Source organism: Stegodyphus dumicola, chromosome 3 (genome assembly GCF_044657685.1).
Source record: "Stegodyphus dumicola isolate Sdum_Otavi_A_Nest chromosome 3, ASM4465768v1".
In the NCBI taxonomy this organism is placed as follows: Eukaryota; Metazoa; Arthropoda; class Arachnida; order Araneae; family Eresidae; genus Stegodyphus; species Stegodyphus dumicola.
Genome location: NC_140770.1, coordinates 173,208,505 through 173,226,468, shown reverse-complemented (window position 1 = coordinate 173,226,468; position 17,964 = coordinate 173,208,505). Strand labels below are relative to the sequence as shown.

Below are 17,964 nucleotides of genomic sequence, written 5' to 3'. Positions count from 1 at the left end.
ATGTTGCCAAACTTTGCTTTGTCTCTCTTTGGAATCTTTGACACCAGTTGGAGCCTTTTCTGTAGAGGTTGCCAAGGTATTTTACGGTACATATTGCCAGAAGAGCACATTTTCATCAACATTGTAAATTAGTTCTGGAGATAACTTTTCATTATTATTAAGTTCAATGATTGCAATATCTGCAAATATTTCAGCAGCTTTTTATGAGCTGAAGCTTTTTCACCATGTAATTTTTAATTGCCGTACACCATGTGCCATGTTTTTAAATGTGGTTAACCAAACTGTCGAATATGTGAACTCCGTTTTGAAGTTTATTTCTTCATGAAATATTTTGGTTTGAGCCATTAGCACTGGACCCATCAATAGCACACCTTTGCTGTGTTACTTGCTTTGACCCATTCAATCATCACTTTGTCATGATTGTCAATTTTAGCATAATGAATTATTTCCCATTATTCATGCAAATGGGGTGTCAGAATTGACAAAAATCTTCAGAATGTTCCTTTTTCTGTTGTCTTATATCACATACAGTTGACTTTCTAGTGACACAATCCTTGCATAATTTTGAGGCGGATTTACCTTTATGCATTTTTTGCAGCAATTCCATTTTTTGTTTAATTGACATCAAAACATGCTTTCGCTTTGTAGGTCCTGTTGCAGCTTCAGAATTAGAATATCTTTTTGACATAATTGAAATTTCAAACTTTAGTTTTCATAAATTTGCTGTAAATAATAACAGCCTGCAAAAAATAATAAGCTGGATTAAATCAGAAAGTTAAAGAACATCGCAATCTGATATATTATTAGTGAAATCTTAGTGAAATTCCTTGGAATCAGTAAAGTAATTTTTACCCTAGCTTAATAGCATCTGCTATACATTATTGGCTAAGTATCATGAGATTGGCAATGAAAGACAAGTTGTTCTGTTAAATTTTGCCTTGCTTCTGTAACACACTGAAACAGTTAAGCCTGAATAGTATTAGTTTAGATAATTATACTTGTGTCTCTTTCTTGCACAGCAGTCAGTTTCGCCAACTGTAATACTGGCTTGCTGGCTGTCTTTACAGAACAGGTACGGGTAACAGAAGTGAACAGAACACCAGAATTTCACCATTGTTTTCATACAAATATAGTCCTGCCACACTAACTGTGCAGTTCTGCCCCAATTTTGGGAGATAACAACAACATAGAGGTTGGTCCAAGGATCTCCCACTCTCTTTCCCTACCACCGACCTGTTTAGAGGACTTTTGCTCGTTATGTATTTTGAATGCCTATTCACTGCACCGGTAGTATTTTGAGTGCCTATTCACTGCACCGGTACCATACGCTGACAAATATCTATGCCTTCTTCAAGATTCGAACCAGGGCCAATTTGTATTGTCATTGCCATTTCTAACCACTATATTGGCCGAGAGTGAGGTAGTAAAATTATTTTTATGGCCTTAGTTCATTAGACCATAATGTAAATTTATTATTAACGAAATTTATTTTGCTAAGAATTCCTAACTTTGAATGAAGTAATCTAAGATTTTTTTTTTTTTTTTTTTTTTTTTTTTTATAATCTAGAAAAAAGATTGCAACATGGAAGTAAAATTAATAGTACTGAAGAGTGACTTCTTTGAAATATATAATACAGTAACATTATAACACATTTTCATGTTGTTCTTTTAATATGCCAAACACTTCTTTTAATCTCTCAAACTTCCTAGAAAAATTCTTTAACCCTTAGAAATAGCATACAGCACTTAATTTCTCATCTTGGTTTTCAATTGAAGTTATTTAACAAAGTGGGAGAGAAAATGCCAGTGAATACTTTTACTGACATAGTTCTATATAGTTATTTTAGCAAGCATGAATAATATTTTTAAATTTCTTTTTCAGCTTAAGTGAAGCATTTTCTCATTGTCATGGCACTTTAGAATTGTTGAAAGAACTGCAGAATAAAAGTTTAAACAGTTCATACTTCTTATTTATTTTGCAAGTAAGTTATTTGTTTCTTATTAGATAAAGTATGCAGCAGTTTAAAAGCTTGAAACATAAAATATGTCTTTTTTAATGAAAAATATTTGACAAATCTTGTTACCATTTCCTTTTTTGTGATATCAGCAAATTGTTTTGTCTTCGCAAAATAAGATTAATAATTAAATTAATTATTATATGTAAATGTGACTATTTATTTCATTATTCACTGTGTAATAATTCTTTACACTAGTAATTGTTTCATAATTTTTTGTAAATAATAACTTTAAAAGTTAAAAAATTCCATTATAATGACATATTAATTTTGTAAAGATTCACTGATATTTTCATTTATGTGCAGTTCATTTAGAGAGGATGAAAATTTGGTTCATCTTTCGATTATGGTAACTTGGCGATTTTTTGGCGACCAACTCTGCTACAGCAACCCTCTATTTTTTTTTTCGCCGCCATTTTGTCTTCACGAAGTAAAGACATATTTCTTTTCTTTTTATTTACTCAACACTTTTTCCAACAATCTACTAGCCGAATTACACTTATGCTAGAAATTTTATGTAACAAAACTGCTTAATCATGACAAATGTTAACTGCAAAATTGGGAAAAAGTGCACAATCGCAAACTCCTAGCGCATTTTTCAGAATAGCACATACACATAAACCATTTACACGTCGACTTATTTTTACTTAAAAGACATCCCAGAATTGCACAAAAATGGCATTGCACACACTCTTCACTTTATCCATGTACACTGCTATTTTCTCATAAATTATAAAAATTTGCACGAAAATGCAGGAAAATTTTCTTAATCTTTAAACTCGGTAAAAAGCACATATATGAAATTACCTGATCGCGAAAAAGTATATACCCTTTCCAAGAATGAACATTTCCAAGTATAAAATAAATAAAATATCCAAAAACTTGTACGTCTAAATTATCTATTATATTATAAACGTCAGCAACGAATTTATATGCAAACATTAAAAATAGTTACAAATACTTAGTGTCAAATATTTAAATTATTTCCATACACGTTTACTTCAACTGAAACGTATACCAAATTCCTACAAACATAAAATTCACAAAATAACTATCATTTAATTAAAATATCACTAAACCATGTACACGTCGACTTATTTTTGCTTAAAAAAAAATCCCAGAATTGCACAAAAATGGCATTGCGCACACTCTTCACTATATCCATGTACACTGCTTTTTTCTCATAAATTAGAAAAATTTCACGAAAATGCATGAAAATACTCAACGTATCCTACTGAAACGTATTCCAAAATACTACAAACATATAACTCACAAAATCACGATCGTTAAATTAAAATATAATTAAATTAAAAAACACTACTTAAAATATAAATAAGCACATACATTAAATTAATAAAAATTAGATTACAATCCTAATTACTTTAAACTAAATCATTGCTAATAACAATTTTCCAATAATACCATTTTAATTTATTTACTCCTTACATTTAGAACAATGCATAAAAATAATGTCCTCAAATGATTAAAAATACTCACTTACCTAATCTTCTTCAGAATCTTCATTACGTGGCACGCACACTTCCCTACAGAAAGAGTTCCAATTGGCTGCAGTACTACTGCTAATTTCTAAATCCGAAATCCAGTAGTCAACTTATTATTAATTATTATGTATTAAAAATTTAGAATTCACTTTACATAGCGCCATGCAATCCGAAAATTAATCAACACTATTTCACACAACACACAATGCGGCTTAATACAAAATAATTTTTCCAAATTTACCCCCTTTTCCGATTAAAGAACTGTAATTCGTCCATTAATGTCACATGACATATCTCATGATCTCTCATTTCCCTCACACAAAATAATGCATAATCGGAACTGAGTGCTTCTCACATTATTACCTAGGTAGTAACCTTTATCCTAGTTTAAAGTCCTAGGTAGTAACCTTTATCGCCTCAAAAATGTCGCCAAACTACCTGTTACCATATTCCAAAGATCAGCCGAAAATTTTTCTCATTAAAAAATTTATACTAAATTTTGAGCTTTCTAAAAATTTGCTGTCATTTTCACTTCCAGGAAAATAATCTTGCTACTTAACATCTTACAAATCTGTTTCTAAAAGCTAATAATAATTTCAATAACAAAACGTTTTTTATTTTCAAGGCAAAAATGGGAAAATGATGTAAAAAAAAAGACTGTTAATTACATGATATACAGTTTTCTTATGAATTATGAGAGGGTTAAAAGCCACAACCAGCATGCAGATCTGAATCTTCGTATAATTTTCTCTTCGTATAAACTTAACTATTGGTAACATGTTGTTCACTAGAAACGTAATGATAATGTAAACATTAACACATGTTATAAGCTACATGTATTATATTCTAAACATTGAAGTTAAGTAGAGAAAGAAAAAAAATATTAAGAGAGAAAATCACCAAGGGGGGAAAAAAGAATAAATTTAAAAAAAAGCTCCTGCTGTCTCAATCACACCAGCAGAAAATTAGATTATTTTTGTGCTCATAAGTTCGAATTCATCAATATTTTTTATTATTCCTTTTTTAATGATTTTATTATTTTTATAGATAAAAGCATAATTTGTTAGTACAGATGTGCATTTTAGAGATATGTATATACTGGGAAAGATCAGAAATAAATCTTATGGTTTATTGTGTAAAATTATTAACAAATTTTGAAGTAATTTTATTCTCATTGTAATATAAAAATAATGCAATTGAATTATGTATTTCAGTATTGAGAATTAAAAACTTTAATTTTTAGGAATTTTGTAATTTAATCTCGAAAATGAAAGAAGGTGCAAAAGATGAAAATTTTGGAAAGGAACGATTACTGTGTGTCATTCTGCTGAAACAGTTTTCTGAATGGAACGAAGAAATAAATGAAGCTATTTTATCAAATACATCTGGAGCCATTGACTTAGTTGTTGTAAGTTTTATAGTCATTTGCAGTTATTCATTCTTTTCAGAGAAATTTAGCTATGGAAATGCATTTTCTATGAAATGAATTATGAAATTTTTGGTAGCTAAAATGCCAAGAACTTATCTGTCTTGGCACATTTTATTTCCTGTAATATAAATGAAAATAGCCATTGAAGCAAATAATATATGGTGTATTTAAATTCAAAATATGATTTAAAAACTTGATATCTGCTAGTTTTTTAGTGTCTGTGGATACATCAAAAAAATTCCACCTGTGACTCATTCATACAAGCATTTTGCAAGTCTAGAAGCTGTTCCAGATTTTTCAACAAACCTAAGACTCGTATATCTTTTTCTAGTTAGTATAATTTCTTTTGGGACTTTAAGTGAGAGTTAGGATGATCTTTTTTTTAAAAAAAATTCAATGTCATATTTGATCTCCAAACTGGTATCCATATATAAACAATGAAATGCATATGGGGATTAATAAAATAGAAGAATATGTGGCAATGTTGTACAACATGTTATTTCTTTTATTCTTACTTATCAGAGTTCATATGGAGACAGAGACAAGACATCACACTGGAAATGAAAAAACAAATTTCATCACTAAATGGCAGCAACAGTTTGCAGGGGTGATTGTGGTCTGGATATAGCTAGAATTCTGTACTGTATGCTGGCTGAAATCCAGAATTGTAAAATGTAGACCCGGTATCTTTCGTAAATTTTGTCTTAAAATAAATTTGTCTTTCAGAAACTACATAAATTAAAAATTTTAAACACCATAAGGTATTTTCTAACACACACACACACACACACACACACACACCAGGGTTCGTAGCGGTCCTTATAAGTGCTTATAAGTCCTTATATTTGAAAATAAAATATAAAGGCCCTTATAGGTGCTTACTTTTTCTTTAAAGGCCCTTATTTTTTGTTTTTAGTGCTTATTTTTGGCTTGTAGTGCTTTTTTTTAAAAATAAATATGCTATTTTTCCCCGTACCAAAGCCGAAACTAAATAAACAACTTTTCTTCCTAATATGGAATGTCAGATGGTGAGTCATACTCCCGGAAATAGCTTTTCCCCCTTTCTCTGCATCAACATAACCTTTGGTGTGCACGAAGAGTACAGACAGGTGCCCGTTGTTCTATTGGTCAAAGAATTGCGAAAGCAGTAGAAAATTCTGCTACATTCGGCATTCTTTTCCTCCCACCCAAATACTACACACGTTTGAATTTCTATCAAGATCTTAAAAATTTGCGGTCAGTTCATATTCGTGTTTATTATGATTGTTATGCTTATATTATGAGCATATGTATGAATGTTTATAATAGCATAGTTGTAACTGCTAAAGTATAGTAAACTTCCAAAAATGGTTGTGTTTTAACACAGATTAGCTTTCTAAGGAATAATATTCGGAATGGCTTAAATAAAGGGAAAGTAATCGAATTCTGGATTGAATAGGACTAAAAGTTCTGCCGTCTACCAGCCTAAGCGAAGAATGATTCTATTCCGGAAATTTAATGCCGTCTGTTGAAAATTAGAATGAAAAACACCCCAGTTATTTAGTTCTTTATTCTCCCAATAATGGCAGTTGTTGATTCCGATTGCATAATATCACGTAGGGAAGAATTACGGTGCACGTATTGCGCAATAACGTTTGCAATATTTTACAGAGATAATTAATTTAATGTTCAGTCCGAGATTTGTTTATGAAAACTTAAAAGAGTTTTACTGTGCTTGCTAAGCAGAATATTTTTTAGTTCCGTTGGCTTATTATTATATGATGCACATATTGAAATGTCAAAAGCATTTATTTAGCGGAAAAATCTAAAGAGCGGCTAGAGCCCCCCTGCTCCTTCAAGTTACGCTCGTCTGTCCGAATATTCGCCAATTTCCAAGTATGCGGGTTAGTTAAGCTTTTACTGTTAAAGATGACTGCATGAAGCAAATTTCTGTATTCTGATTTCGGAAATGTCCCTCTTTTTACTTAAATTACTTTGCTTGCAATATCTGTTAAGAGAAAACTGATATACAATGAAAATTTAGAAAATGTTCAGAATTTAGATTAAAATTATTTAAATATCAATATGAGTGGGAAAATAAATTGTATTTATTATTAGGTTCCAAGCGAATACAATAAATATGCCTTATTATTATTTATTTTCTCTATTTTGAACTGAATTTTCATCATTAAATCTTGTAATATAGTTTAGTTCTTCATAGTTTTTTTTTCTCTCATTGTAAACTAGTTCTGTAAATTGAACTATTATTTAAAATTAAAAACAAAAAAGTAATTATTTTCCATGGTTGAGGTAATCCTTATTCTGTCTTAATAAGTACTTCATTTCTCACATTTTAAATTACATATCTAATTTTTAAGGTTATGCAGTTGTGTATGATGTAATTAGACAGGTGCTTATTTTTTTCCTTAAAATGTGCTTGAAAAGTGCTTATAGGTGCTTATTTTTTAAACTAAAATGTGGCTATGAACCCTGCACACACACACCCAAAAAAAAAAAAAAAAAAAAAAAAAAAAAAAAACTAATGACTACAAGTGGCTCTTGAACTAAAAGCTGGTGGGTGATAATTTGTCACCACCAGGATTTGGCAGCTGAATTCCCTAATCCCTAGTCGCCCTTAAAAAAGAGGGAATGTATAAGGTATTTTTTCCTCCCTCCTTTCTGCTTGCCTTTGTAATATAACAGTAGCACACTCAGCATATATTTGAGAGGTTCAAGTTAGAGTCTTGGCAAGGGCATTGCTGATTTTTCACATCTTATGCTTCAAAATAACATAATGACTCTATAAGGTCTTCATTCCAGTTCATTTTATTGTGTTCACAATTTAGCTGTTCTTCCTTACAAGTAGAAATGAAAGGTATGTGAAGTATATTATCTAGCCTAGAGTCCTCTGTCATAAATCCTCACTCACGTGACACGAGCTCGTATGAAATCCTCTTAAAAGCAGTAGTTACTGCAAAATTTTTTATTAGGATTTTTTTGAAATAAAAGTCTTGCTCCTTCTTTGTGCCAGCAAGGGCAAGGCACACTCTTCACTTCTCCTACTTTAAAATAAAATAAAATAAAACCTCTACAACATTCTAAACTGAAGCACTCATGCTGAGAGAAGGTGGAAAACAGAGATACATTCCCTGCATCAGCAAAACTGATTAAATTTCTTTTCCTTGTTTCTATGGATTCAGTATTAAAAATGAATTTAATTATATGGGTTATATTATAACAGACTGTAGAATATCTTTGAACATTGATAGGCTAGATGTTAGCAGACTATGAAATATTATTTAGTCTTATTAAAGGAAAATACATATGAAACTCTAGGAGAAAATCCCTCTGAAAAGCCTTTTGGCAATATTAAATTAGTTACTTATTGGTATGTATTCTTCAGTTGTAATCCAATACTCTAGGGATTAAGTGAAAAGCCATTGTTTACATTAAAATGTCTTGCTGACATACAACAGTTTTCAGGGGGGGGGAGTAAATGCACGAATTTCCAGAACTTGAAAAGCTCCTAAAAACAAACCAAGCTATTCTTGTTTAAAATGTTGAGAAACAAAAGGGTAAGTGACTTCTTTGTGAAATGATATAGTGAAATATAAATTAATTTTTTATAAATTTATAAAATTGTACTTTTTGCCTCCATTGAAATTGGAGATGTATGTGTATTGCATTAATATTCTGAATTATTTGCAATTATATTGGATTTTTATATTCCATGGTAGTTTTCAGGATTTTTGAAATGAAGTCAATCACCATAAATGAAGTCACATCATTCATGGTGTATATTCATGGGCACCAAGCAAGTACAAAAAAATTCAGTAACTTCTATGATTAATACAAAAATTCAGTAATTTTAATACAAAAGGCTTTGTTTCCATAATGTTACAGCTTAGAGATTGTTTATATATGGGTTAGAGTGAATGCTTAGAGATTTGTTTATGTATAGAAGAAGGGTAGAAATGATGAAACTAGCTATTTAATGCTCTTTTGTTGCAGTTTATGATTTTTTAGTACTGGCTTCTACTTATTTGGTGTTTTTGTACTTGCAAGCTGAACATGTTCTTCATTATATGCTAGATTTCTTAAATATCTTGTTTCTTTAAAAGGTTGCATTAGTTCCCAAATCATTGTCACTGAGTATGCATTCTTATATTGAGGCGACAGTAGTAAGTTCTTAAATCAAACTAGTAAACATGTCAATTTGAAAATAAAGTTTCCAGTATTTTTATTTATTATTCTATCTTGAAATTTGCTGTCAGAAATCTCCCAAGAATCAGATGTACTATGTATTTGCATACCCCCTTGGGGGAAAAAAGAAATTAATTGTAATTGAAAAATTATTTACTGATGTTTGGCTCACCATAATGTGCAGTGTTGATCAGTGTTATGCTGTTATTAATAAATAATTTTTCTGTTGGCTGATATCATTTTGTATGTGCTTTCTGATTATCCTTATCCTCACAAATTTCTGATTATCCTTATCTTCACAAAAAGTTTCAAATTCATGAGTTGGTGAATTGGCAAAAAGCATTTGTTTGGCAAGCTTATAGTTATTGCTTTGTTCAAAAATAGTAATAAACGAAGCATTTTATAAGAAACCAGAAAATTTTAAAAAATCTATAGTTCTGATATTTAAATTTTTTACAGCTTGTGTGTATCTTCTAGCTAAATGTGAAGTTGTATAAGTTCACATGTACTCAAATATGTGTGGTATGTGCGTCCATGAGTTGGCTATTGTTGCATATGTATTGTAAAATACCTCTAAAATACAGCAATTCAATTGAATGCTGAAACGAGAGGGGCAGATAATCAAAGTACCTTCTAATGCATAATTTAGAGAACAAAATTATTATTTTCTCAGAACTTTGCTTATTTTTATTTGACTTAGGGCACACTAATTACAATGTTTTTCTTTAATGAGAAATTGCTCACCCTTTAATGTATATGTAATGCATAAAAAATATAGTATTTTTGCAAAAGAATGCATTTGAATCTAACAAGTATTTTTAAGCATTTAAATTCAAGAATTGGCATTAATTTTAGAGAATCAGATATACTTTATCCTTTGTCTAATAGTAAATACATAGGCAGAATATTTTTTTAGTTTCTTTGATTGATATAAATCTTCTCTAATCCAAATATACATAATGCATTAAAATTCCATCTTCTGTTAGAATTTTTCTTCTTCTTTAAAAATTATTTATGTCTTAAGTCACTTTCCTTCCTAAGGAAAGTTTAATTTACCTTACATCTTATCTGAAAGGAAATAAATGGCAAATCCCCTGGCTTGAGACTTTTGTACCAACTAATTTTACCAAAACAGTTTTAATGTATTTTTTTCAATTTCTTGTGTGAAGTAAAGGAAGTTTTGTAATTGCGAAAAATTTTGTGTATTATATTTCAACAAAAATATCCATTTTGATTGCTCTCAAATCCATTTGAATGATTTTTTTACATTTCATTTGTATGTACAAACAGAATAAAAGACTTTTTTTTTTCCCCTCCAAAATGAATTTAAAATGGATTCAAAAGGTTTTTTTTTTTTGTGATGTCTGCATGTGCATGTACATGTGTACATACAACTGTGTGTATCTCGCATAACTCAAAAATGAGTAGCCATAAAATGTTGAAATTTTCTATATCGTACTAGTGTAACATCTAGTTGTACACCTCCCTTTTTGTTTGCAGTTCGGCCTCACCAAACACACACACACACACATTATATATATATATATATTCCCACCATGTTACCTGGCTCAGTGAGCTCAGTATTTTTATTCTTAAATGTTGATGTTTAAAAATTAAATGTTTTTTGTTTTAAAATTGTTTGAATTATGTTGTTTGTATCTTTTGGTTAAGATTTTTATGCCTTTGGTTAATCTGCATGGAGTAGCTGTGGAATTATCGAAAAAGTTTAATTGTCATTTGTTTACATTTGAAACTAGTAGTAGAATAGTGAATTAAGTTAGTTGCTGCACGAATTTCAGTGTCTTTTTGCCCAGTGAGACCAAAAGTTAACTTTCAGTTTTGTAAACTGAAAGTTTTGGCTTCCTGTCTGTTGGTTGAATTGCTTGTTTGGCGTTAAAGCTCTAATTTTAATTATATATAAAAAAAAATTAACTTTTTTTAATTGTATTTGGTGTTAGGTTTTTCCGCATTTTACAATTTTTAAAGAAGGTGTTTTGAGTTTTTATGTAGTTTTGCCTTGCCACAAAGTAAGAACTGCCTTGATTGATTGAGAAATATAGCTCTAACGAAATTCAAGGAAATAAGTTTAAATCAAGTGCAGCAGAAATTTGTGTACTCTAGTAGGCTGTGCAAAGAAGTTATGTGCTGACTACATCAGATTAATACACTGGTTATCATAAATTAAGGAAAAATCATAAAAGGCACAATTACTGAAAAAGTTACATGTAGAATTTAATGAAACTTACCCACAATATACAACATGTAGTAAGGTATCAAATAACATAAAAAGAAATTACCAGACAAATATGGTAGTATAGAAATTAGCACATGTATAAAATGAACAAATCGAAGGTGTCAGTTTGCTGTAGAAAGTGTACCTTCAATATGGAATACGCTCGCTTCTAGAAGCAATACAGCACATACAGTGATGTGTGATGCTTTCAATTATGTGGTCTATCAGTTCTATAGGAAATGAGAGTCATTGCTCTTGCAAAGCAATTGCAAGTGCAACAAGGGTTTGAGGGGGCGGATTGAGAGCAGCTAGACGTCTCCCTAAAGCATCCCAAACATGCTCGATAGGATTCAAGTCCGGGGATCAAGCTGGCCACTCCATGTGCATAATTGTTTCCTGTTGAAGATAATCATCTATGATGCGAGCCCTGTGTGATCTTGCCTAGTCGTCCTGTAACAGGAAAGCATTACCTATTACCCCGACATATGGGCACACATAAACATCAAGGATGTCATCTCTATAAATCTGAGCATTCACAGTTCCCCTTGGAAAGACATGGAGGTCTGTGCGTCCACCCAAAGAGATGCCACCCCAGACACAGACACTGCCCCTTCCGTATGCATCTCTTTCACGAATGTTTGACAGATGATAACGGGTTCTAGATTCTCTCCATATCAAATAATGCCTACTATCGCTTTCTAGGCTAAACCTGCACTCATCTGCACTCCATTGATCAGGCGTCCAGTGGACATGTTGTCGTGCTCACTGAAAACGGTCCCTCCAATGGCGTGACGTGAGTGGCACTCAAATGGCTGGTCGTCTCGCATACAGACCACCTTCGTGAAGCCTTCTACACACAGTTGACGTTGACACCAACCTTCCGGTGGTTGCAGCAAGGGAGCATCTAAGAAGAGTCGGAGTAGCGGTTCTATTCCTGTGTGCACATAATGTCAAATATCGGTCATCGGCGCTCGTCGTAGCAGTTGGCCATCCTTGGCTGAACCTCCTAGATGCCGAATCTGTGGTTTGAAATTGCTTACAAAGTCTATGAACCACAGAAGGACTCACATTTAGACATCTGGCCACTTCTGTTTGACTTTGTCCAGCCTCTAGTCTCCCAATGGCTCTCCATCACAGTTCTGCAGGCAAATGATGCTTGGAGGTCATTGTTACGATTTTGCTATCTCAGATTTCTGATGTCACTGTCACGGTAAAATATTTGGGCTTGCTCTCAAACATGGACATTTATGCTCCTCGCAGATGAGGTATTCTGAAAGCAGCACCACTAATTTGCATATCGCAGTTTTACTCAGCTACTCTTACTTAACAACATATTCAAATTTTACATGGTTTGGCTTATTTTTTAGGGAGTTATCGCTATTTTTGTGATTTTTCTTTAATTTATGATAACCAGTGTAAATGTATCATTTTAAACAATTATTTTTTAACTCAATTTCATAACAAATTTCAATTTTTGAAATGCTTAATTATTTGTAATTAATAAATCATCATAAATCTTTTTTCATATCATTATAGATCTTTTTCCATTATTTTTAGACATTTTTAGGTGACTTTTATCATTATTTTTTAGCTCTCAGTGGAATGCATCATATTTTTAAAAGTGTTTGAATGCAGTTTCAGATCTTTCATTGTTTTTACTTATATAGAAAAATTTCATTTTTTAGCTCTCAGTGGAATTCATCGTATTTTTAAAAGTGTTTGAATGCAGTTTCAGATCTTTCATTGTTTTTATTTATATAGAAAAATTTCATTAGAAAATGACTAGCAGAAATTATTGATTATGAACTCTTATTTTAATAATTGTTGTATTTTTATTTAATACTGTATCCATATTATTGTTCCAGGCTCTTTTGGATGACGCTTGTGATGAAACCTCTTTCCCCAAAGAGAGTATTGTGATAGCTCTGATAATTTTAAATGCAGTGATTGAAAACATAAATCAGGTAATTTTTAGTATTAATATTTCATTGAATATTAAAAAAACACTAATGATAATATGTATCTGATGTTTAATCATATGTTTTAATGAAATTTGTGGTTAGCATTTTTATAAATTTCGTGAAATTAACTCAGAAGCATTTCTAATGCAGATTTTTAGTCTGTTACTGAGCATCATAATCATTTATGTATGAAATGGTCTGTTTCACAATTTCATTATATTTGTGAGAGGCAGATGACTTTTAGTATGTCCTTTTGCTATTTAAATTATTGTTCTTAGATTGCCATTGTAGTGCAAGTTTAGTGCAATAAACCAAACTTTGATTTTTTTAAATTCTGCAAGAAGGTAGATTCATTCGATTATAGATTAGTAAATAAAATCTTGTCACATCTTGTTTACTACAGATTGTGTATAAATGTATTTTTATCTTTTATATGATCACTTGCGTTGTTTCCCATAATGAGCACGGCATGTGTTTTGGTTGATTCAGCAAAATTAACAAAAATTTTCAATTTATGTGAATTTATCTTATTACTTTTTATGTTTTGTTTGAGATCTAGAAATAATACAGTCTCATATCTAGAGATAATGCAGTTTAGAAGCAGTTTCTTAAAACTACCCTAGAAGCATGTGCTGTGTGGCATGCAGTCCCTTCCTGTTGGCAAAATGCTTCAGCATGGATTGTCAGGTTCAGGAGTAAAAAAGTTTTCTAACAAGTAGACATAATGGGGTTCCATAACAGTGGCAGCCATGGAGGTAAAGAAAGGAAGGAGTGGCCAAACCGGCATTAGAAGTGAAGGACTGCTCCGAAGCTTCGGTCACCAGATGGGGTGTTTTTTTGTTTACATTCAGAGGCTCGCTTGACAGCGCTCTGATAGTATTTCAACACACGACAGTTCCATACAAATAAAAAAATGGGTCACTTCCGCAAAAAAGAAACATTCCTAATATGATGGATAATATACATTTGTATAGTTTAGCGACATTTACGCAAAAATCACATCTTGGCTATTTTGCGATAAATTACAACAGCGATTTTGATTATGAATTTGTTTTATAAAATTCTAAGCTGTTGAAGTACAAAAATATAGATTTTAGCAAAAAAGTTATGCTTAAAGAATGAAAAATACCTCACCATACCTTTAAAATTGTATACATTTTTCGCTAGTTTTAATACAGTATTCTCTACTTTTATTTTATGTTCCAAACGGCAAAATGTTTTAAATAAAATAATTTTTTTGACATCCACATATTATTGTAACATGTACTTTTTAAAATTAGTATAAATTACTTTACTCGAAAAATATAGTGAATGCACAGAAATTAAAGATTTCCACATGTCAGAAATGAAAAATATGAAATATGTATGGGTATTTATGCATGTGCTTCCAAAAAGCATGTATCTGCCTTTAACAAAATACGTAAATATTTATTAAATTATTTATAACTGTATTTGAAATGAAGGATTTATTCTTTCGTAAATAACTATGAGAGTGTTACTGTGAAGAAATCTAATTATTAAATGTATCTAAATTTATAATGATTATAAATATTATCTAAATGTATAATAACCTTAACATTGAATTGTAAACATAAATTGACACCGTGTTGACAAATACGTTATAAAACTATTTAAGCAAGAATTGTTTGTACTGGAAAGCAATCTATTAAAAGGTATTGTAAAGCAATTTCTATGAGATGTGTACTTAAGAAAGTAATCAAGAAGAGTTTTGGAATATGTATTGTTGAAGTTAAGGGTAAAAAAATCTAATAAGTATAACTAAAAGAATTATTCCCTTTACATTTTATAATAAGTCAGTTACAAGTTTTAAATAATATTTAAAAAATAATCCCTTTCAGAAATATTAAGAGAAAGTTAAGTACTATTTAAAGTATTTCTCTGTTAAATTAAAAGGTGCTCTAATTTGAAATGGAATGAATAGAACATTAATTATACATTGACTTATAGTTTTCGATTTAAAAGATGCCTTAAAAGCTAAAATATCATGTCAAATAGAAAAAAAATAATGCATAATTTTAATAATACAATAAACTTTGATCTTAGTTTTTGTAATCCTTAGCTGAATCAAATCGAATTATCTTAAATTTTTTTTCTGATGTAATTACCGAAAACTTGTAAAAATATTTCAAATTAAACCATTCTGAGCAAACTGTTCTGTGAAAAGTATAGCAGTTAATTTCGTTCAAAATGAAATGTTGTTTAAAAATGTATTCTTTTCATATACTTAGGACTCTGAAGTATTGTAGAAAAAGAAAATATATACATTTATATGCATATTTACGATGTAATTACAAAATATATACATCCGATCGTGTCAAAACCCATTGAACTCAATGGTAAATTACCCAATGTTTTGGTCACCAAAGAAGGGATCGCCAGTGCGTCAAAGCAGGGTATGGGGAAACCGGCTTAGGGCCACTCCATCTAACTTCGTACCTCCATGGTGACAGCCATTTCATGCTCATCTTTAAAAATGTTTGGGTTGATAACTCCAAGTGAAGACATTGTGCACCATACGTTCATTCTTGTGCAGTTGTCACTAAGCAATTGTCTTAATTCTGTATAATTCTTAGCTCATTAGTTTTATTTGATAGATATCACAGGAGTAACGGTTACTGTAAATGAAGTACAGCTGTTATAAACTTTTGCAAAATAAGCAGTTTTTCCACAATTTGTTTTCTCTTTCTGAAAATTGTGCCTACTTTTTTGAATAACTTGCCACTTGTATAGCTAACAAAATTAAATATCTTATGCTTTGCTGAATGGTAGCACATGGAAGATTAAAATATATATATATATATATATATATATATATATATATATATATTTTGGCCAGTGGGACATATTTCTTTCAAATAAAAAGTTTAAATTTAAAAGACAAATATCTTGCATTTTGCCAAGTGGCAACGTACTGCTTTATAAGTTGTTGAATTTCTTGATCAGAATTACACACATATGGGTAGACGACTATGGTAGTACAAAATTTGGTAGCTCTAGTGCCGCTGTTTTTTCATATTGCAGGGAACATGAATACATACAGATTCTTCATTATTTGGTAACAGAGATTTAGATGTTATTATTATTACTATATTTATTATTTTCATTTGTTTCACAATAATACCCAAGATAAAAGTTATAGCATTCATAATTATTTTATTTTGCTGTAAATCCATAAAAGTATTCATTTACTCCAACTGTTAATTATTTCATTATGCTTGGTTAGGAAAGTTGTTCCATTTGACCATGGAAAACAAAAGAAATTAAAAATTAAATTTTAGTGAGAAACTTGTATTATGTTTTCTGAAGTGTTTACTGAATTACATTTTTAGATTCTGCCTGTATTTTAACATAATAAATGAATCTTGAAGATTATTTTCCTTACAGAAAGAATGATTTAAGTAAAAAGATATTTTTAATCTTTAAATGTATATCTTAAAACATAAAAAATCCTTTTCGTAATATTCCATGTAAAATCTGTTATTTCTAGCACTTTAATGTTTTTTTCTCTCTTAACAGCTGACTTCAGCACATTGGGCTCTTCTTAAAAGATGCCTGCCAAACTTACAGAAATTGCAAAAGAGTAATATAGATATTTGCTTGAAACAGATGGTGTCCAGTATTTTAACATTCATTGCTACACATGGTGCTGCATGTGAAAATGATGCCTGTGCTGATGTGATGAAAGAATTCATTGCGAATATGTCTGAACTTTCAAACCAAAGAGCTAAGAATCTTAAAGGAAGTCAAGCTCGAAAAGGGATTAATAAGAAAAGCAACAAAACATGCTCTTCTAGAAAGCACACTTCTGATTCATCAAATATTTCTGAAGGGGCTGGATGTTCCAGGCGGTCTAGTGACAACGTTAAACCTGAACCCCAAAAGAAAAGTGTTAAAGATGTTGATAATATAGTTTCAGGTATATCAAATATGGATTTAGGTTCCTCAGTGAGCAAAAAGGAATCTACTTTTCAAGCAGCTATGAATGATTTGAAACATTCATTAGTCGCAGTTAGAGGACATGCACTTATTTCCCTGGGAAAGTTATTGCAGCAACGAGATGCTGAAACATTACATAACAAAGAAGAACTCTTGAAAATGTTTCAGGTAAAGTAGCCTTTTTCTCATTTTTTTTCATCTATATAAAATATATTAAATTAAAATTTTGAAATGTCTTGCTAAAGTATTGAGCATCGTATTACATACATTTTTGTCCCACAATTTTCCTATGATATATTCAAGTACTGAGATTAAGATAATCTATCATCTTACTTGTAATCTCTTTTCTTATTTTGTTGATTGGTCATATTTTCTTGTTGGTTATATTCTCTTGTACTAATCAATTGCCACTTACTTATAAAGATGCGTAGTCTAAGTAGTATTGCTCCCCCTGAAAAAATACTATTAAATGTGTGAAATTGTTATATGGAAAATTATGTGCTGTCAAAAGTTTGAACTGACCTTGAATATTTCTTGATTTTTGTTTGCTTATTTTGGAAAGCGTATTAATTAGGTTTATCAGAGCAGGAAATGCAAAAAAGTCAGTTATATCCTCACTGGGATTCAAACCATGGATCTTCCAATTCACTAGCTAGATGTGTTACTACTTCCATCATCAGAGTGC

The 17,964-nt window shown here is 30.8% G+C and overlaps 1 protein-coding gene across 3 annotated transcripts in view; it reads left to right on the top strand.

Annotated features, from left to right (window-relative positions):
- The window catches only part of Tango6 (transport and golgi organization 6), a 139,077-nt gene that overhangs the window by 73,009 nt on the left and 48,104 nt on the right, over window positions 1–17,964 (top strand). For all 3 annotated transcript variants that reach the window (XR_004759362.2, XM_035367382.2, XM_035367383.2), the window contains 4 exons: window positions 1,883–1,982; window positions 4,761–4,925; window positions 13,227–13,325; window positions 16,860–17,447. Coding sequence is in view for 2 of the 3 variants with exons in the window: in XM_035367382.2 (XP_035223273.2) it covers window positions 1,883–1,982; window positions 4,761–4,925; window positions 13,227–13,325; window positions 16,860–17,447 (952 nt within the window). In the remaining variant the exon portion in view is untranslated. The remainder of the gene's footprint in view (window positions 1–1,882; window positions 1,983–4,760; window positions 4,926–13,226; window positions 13,326–16,859; window positions 17,448–17,964) is intronic.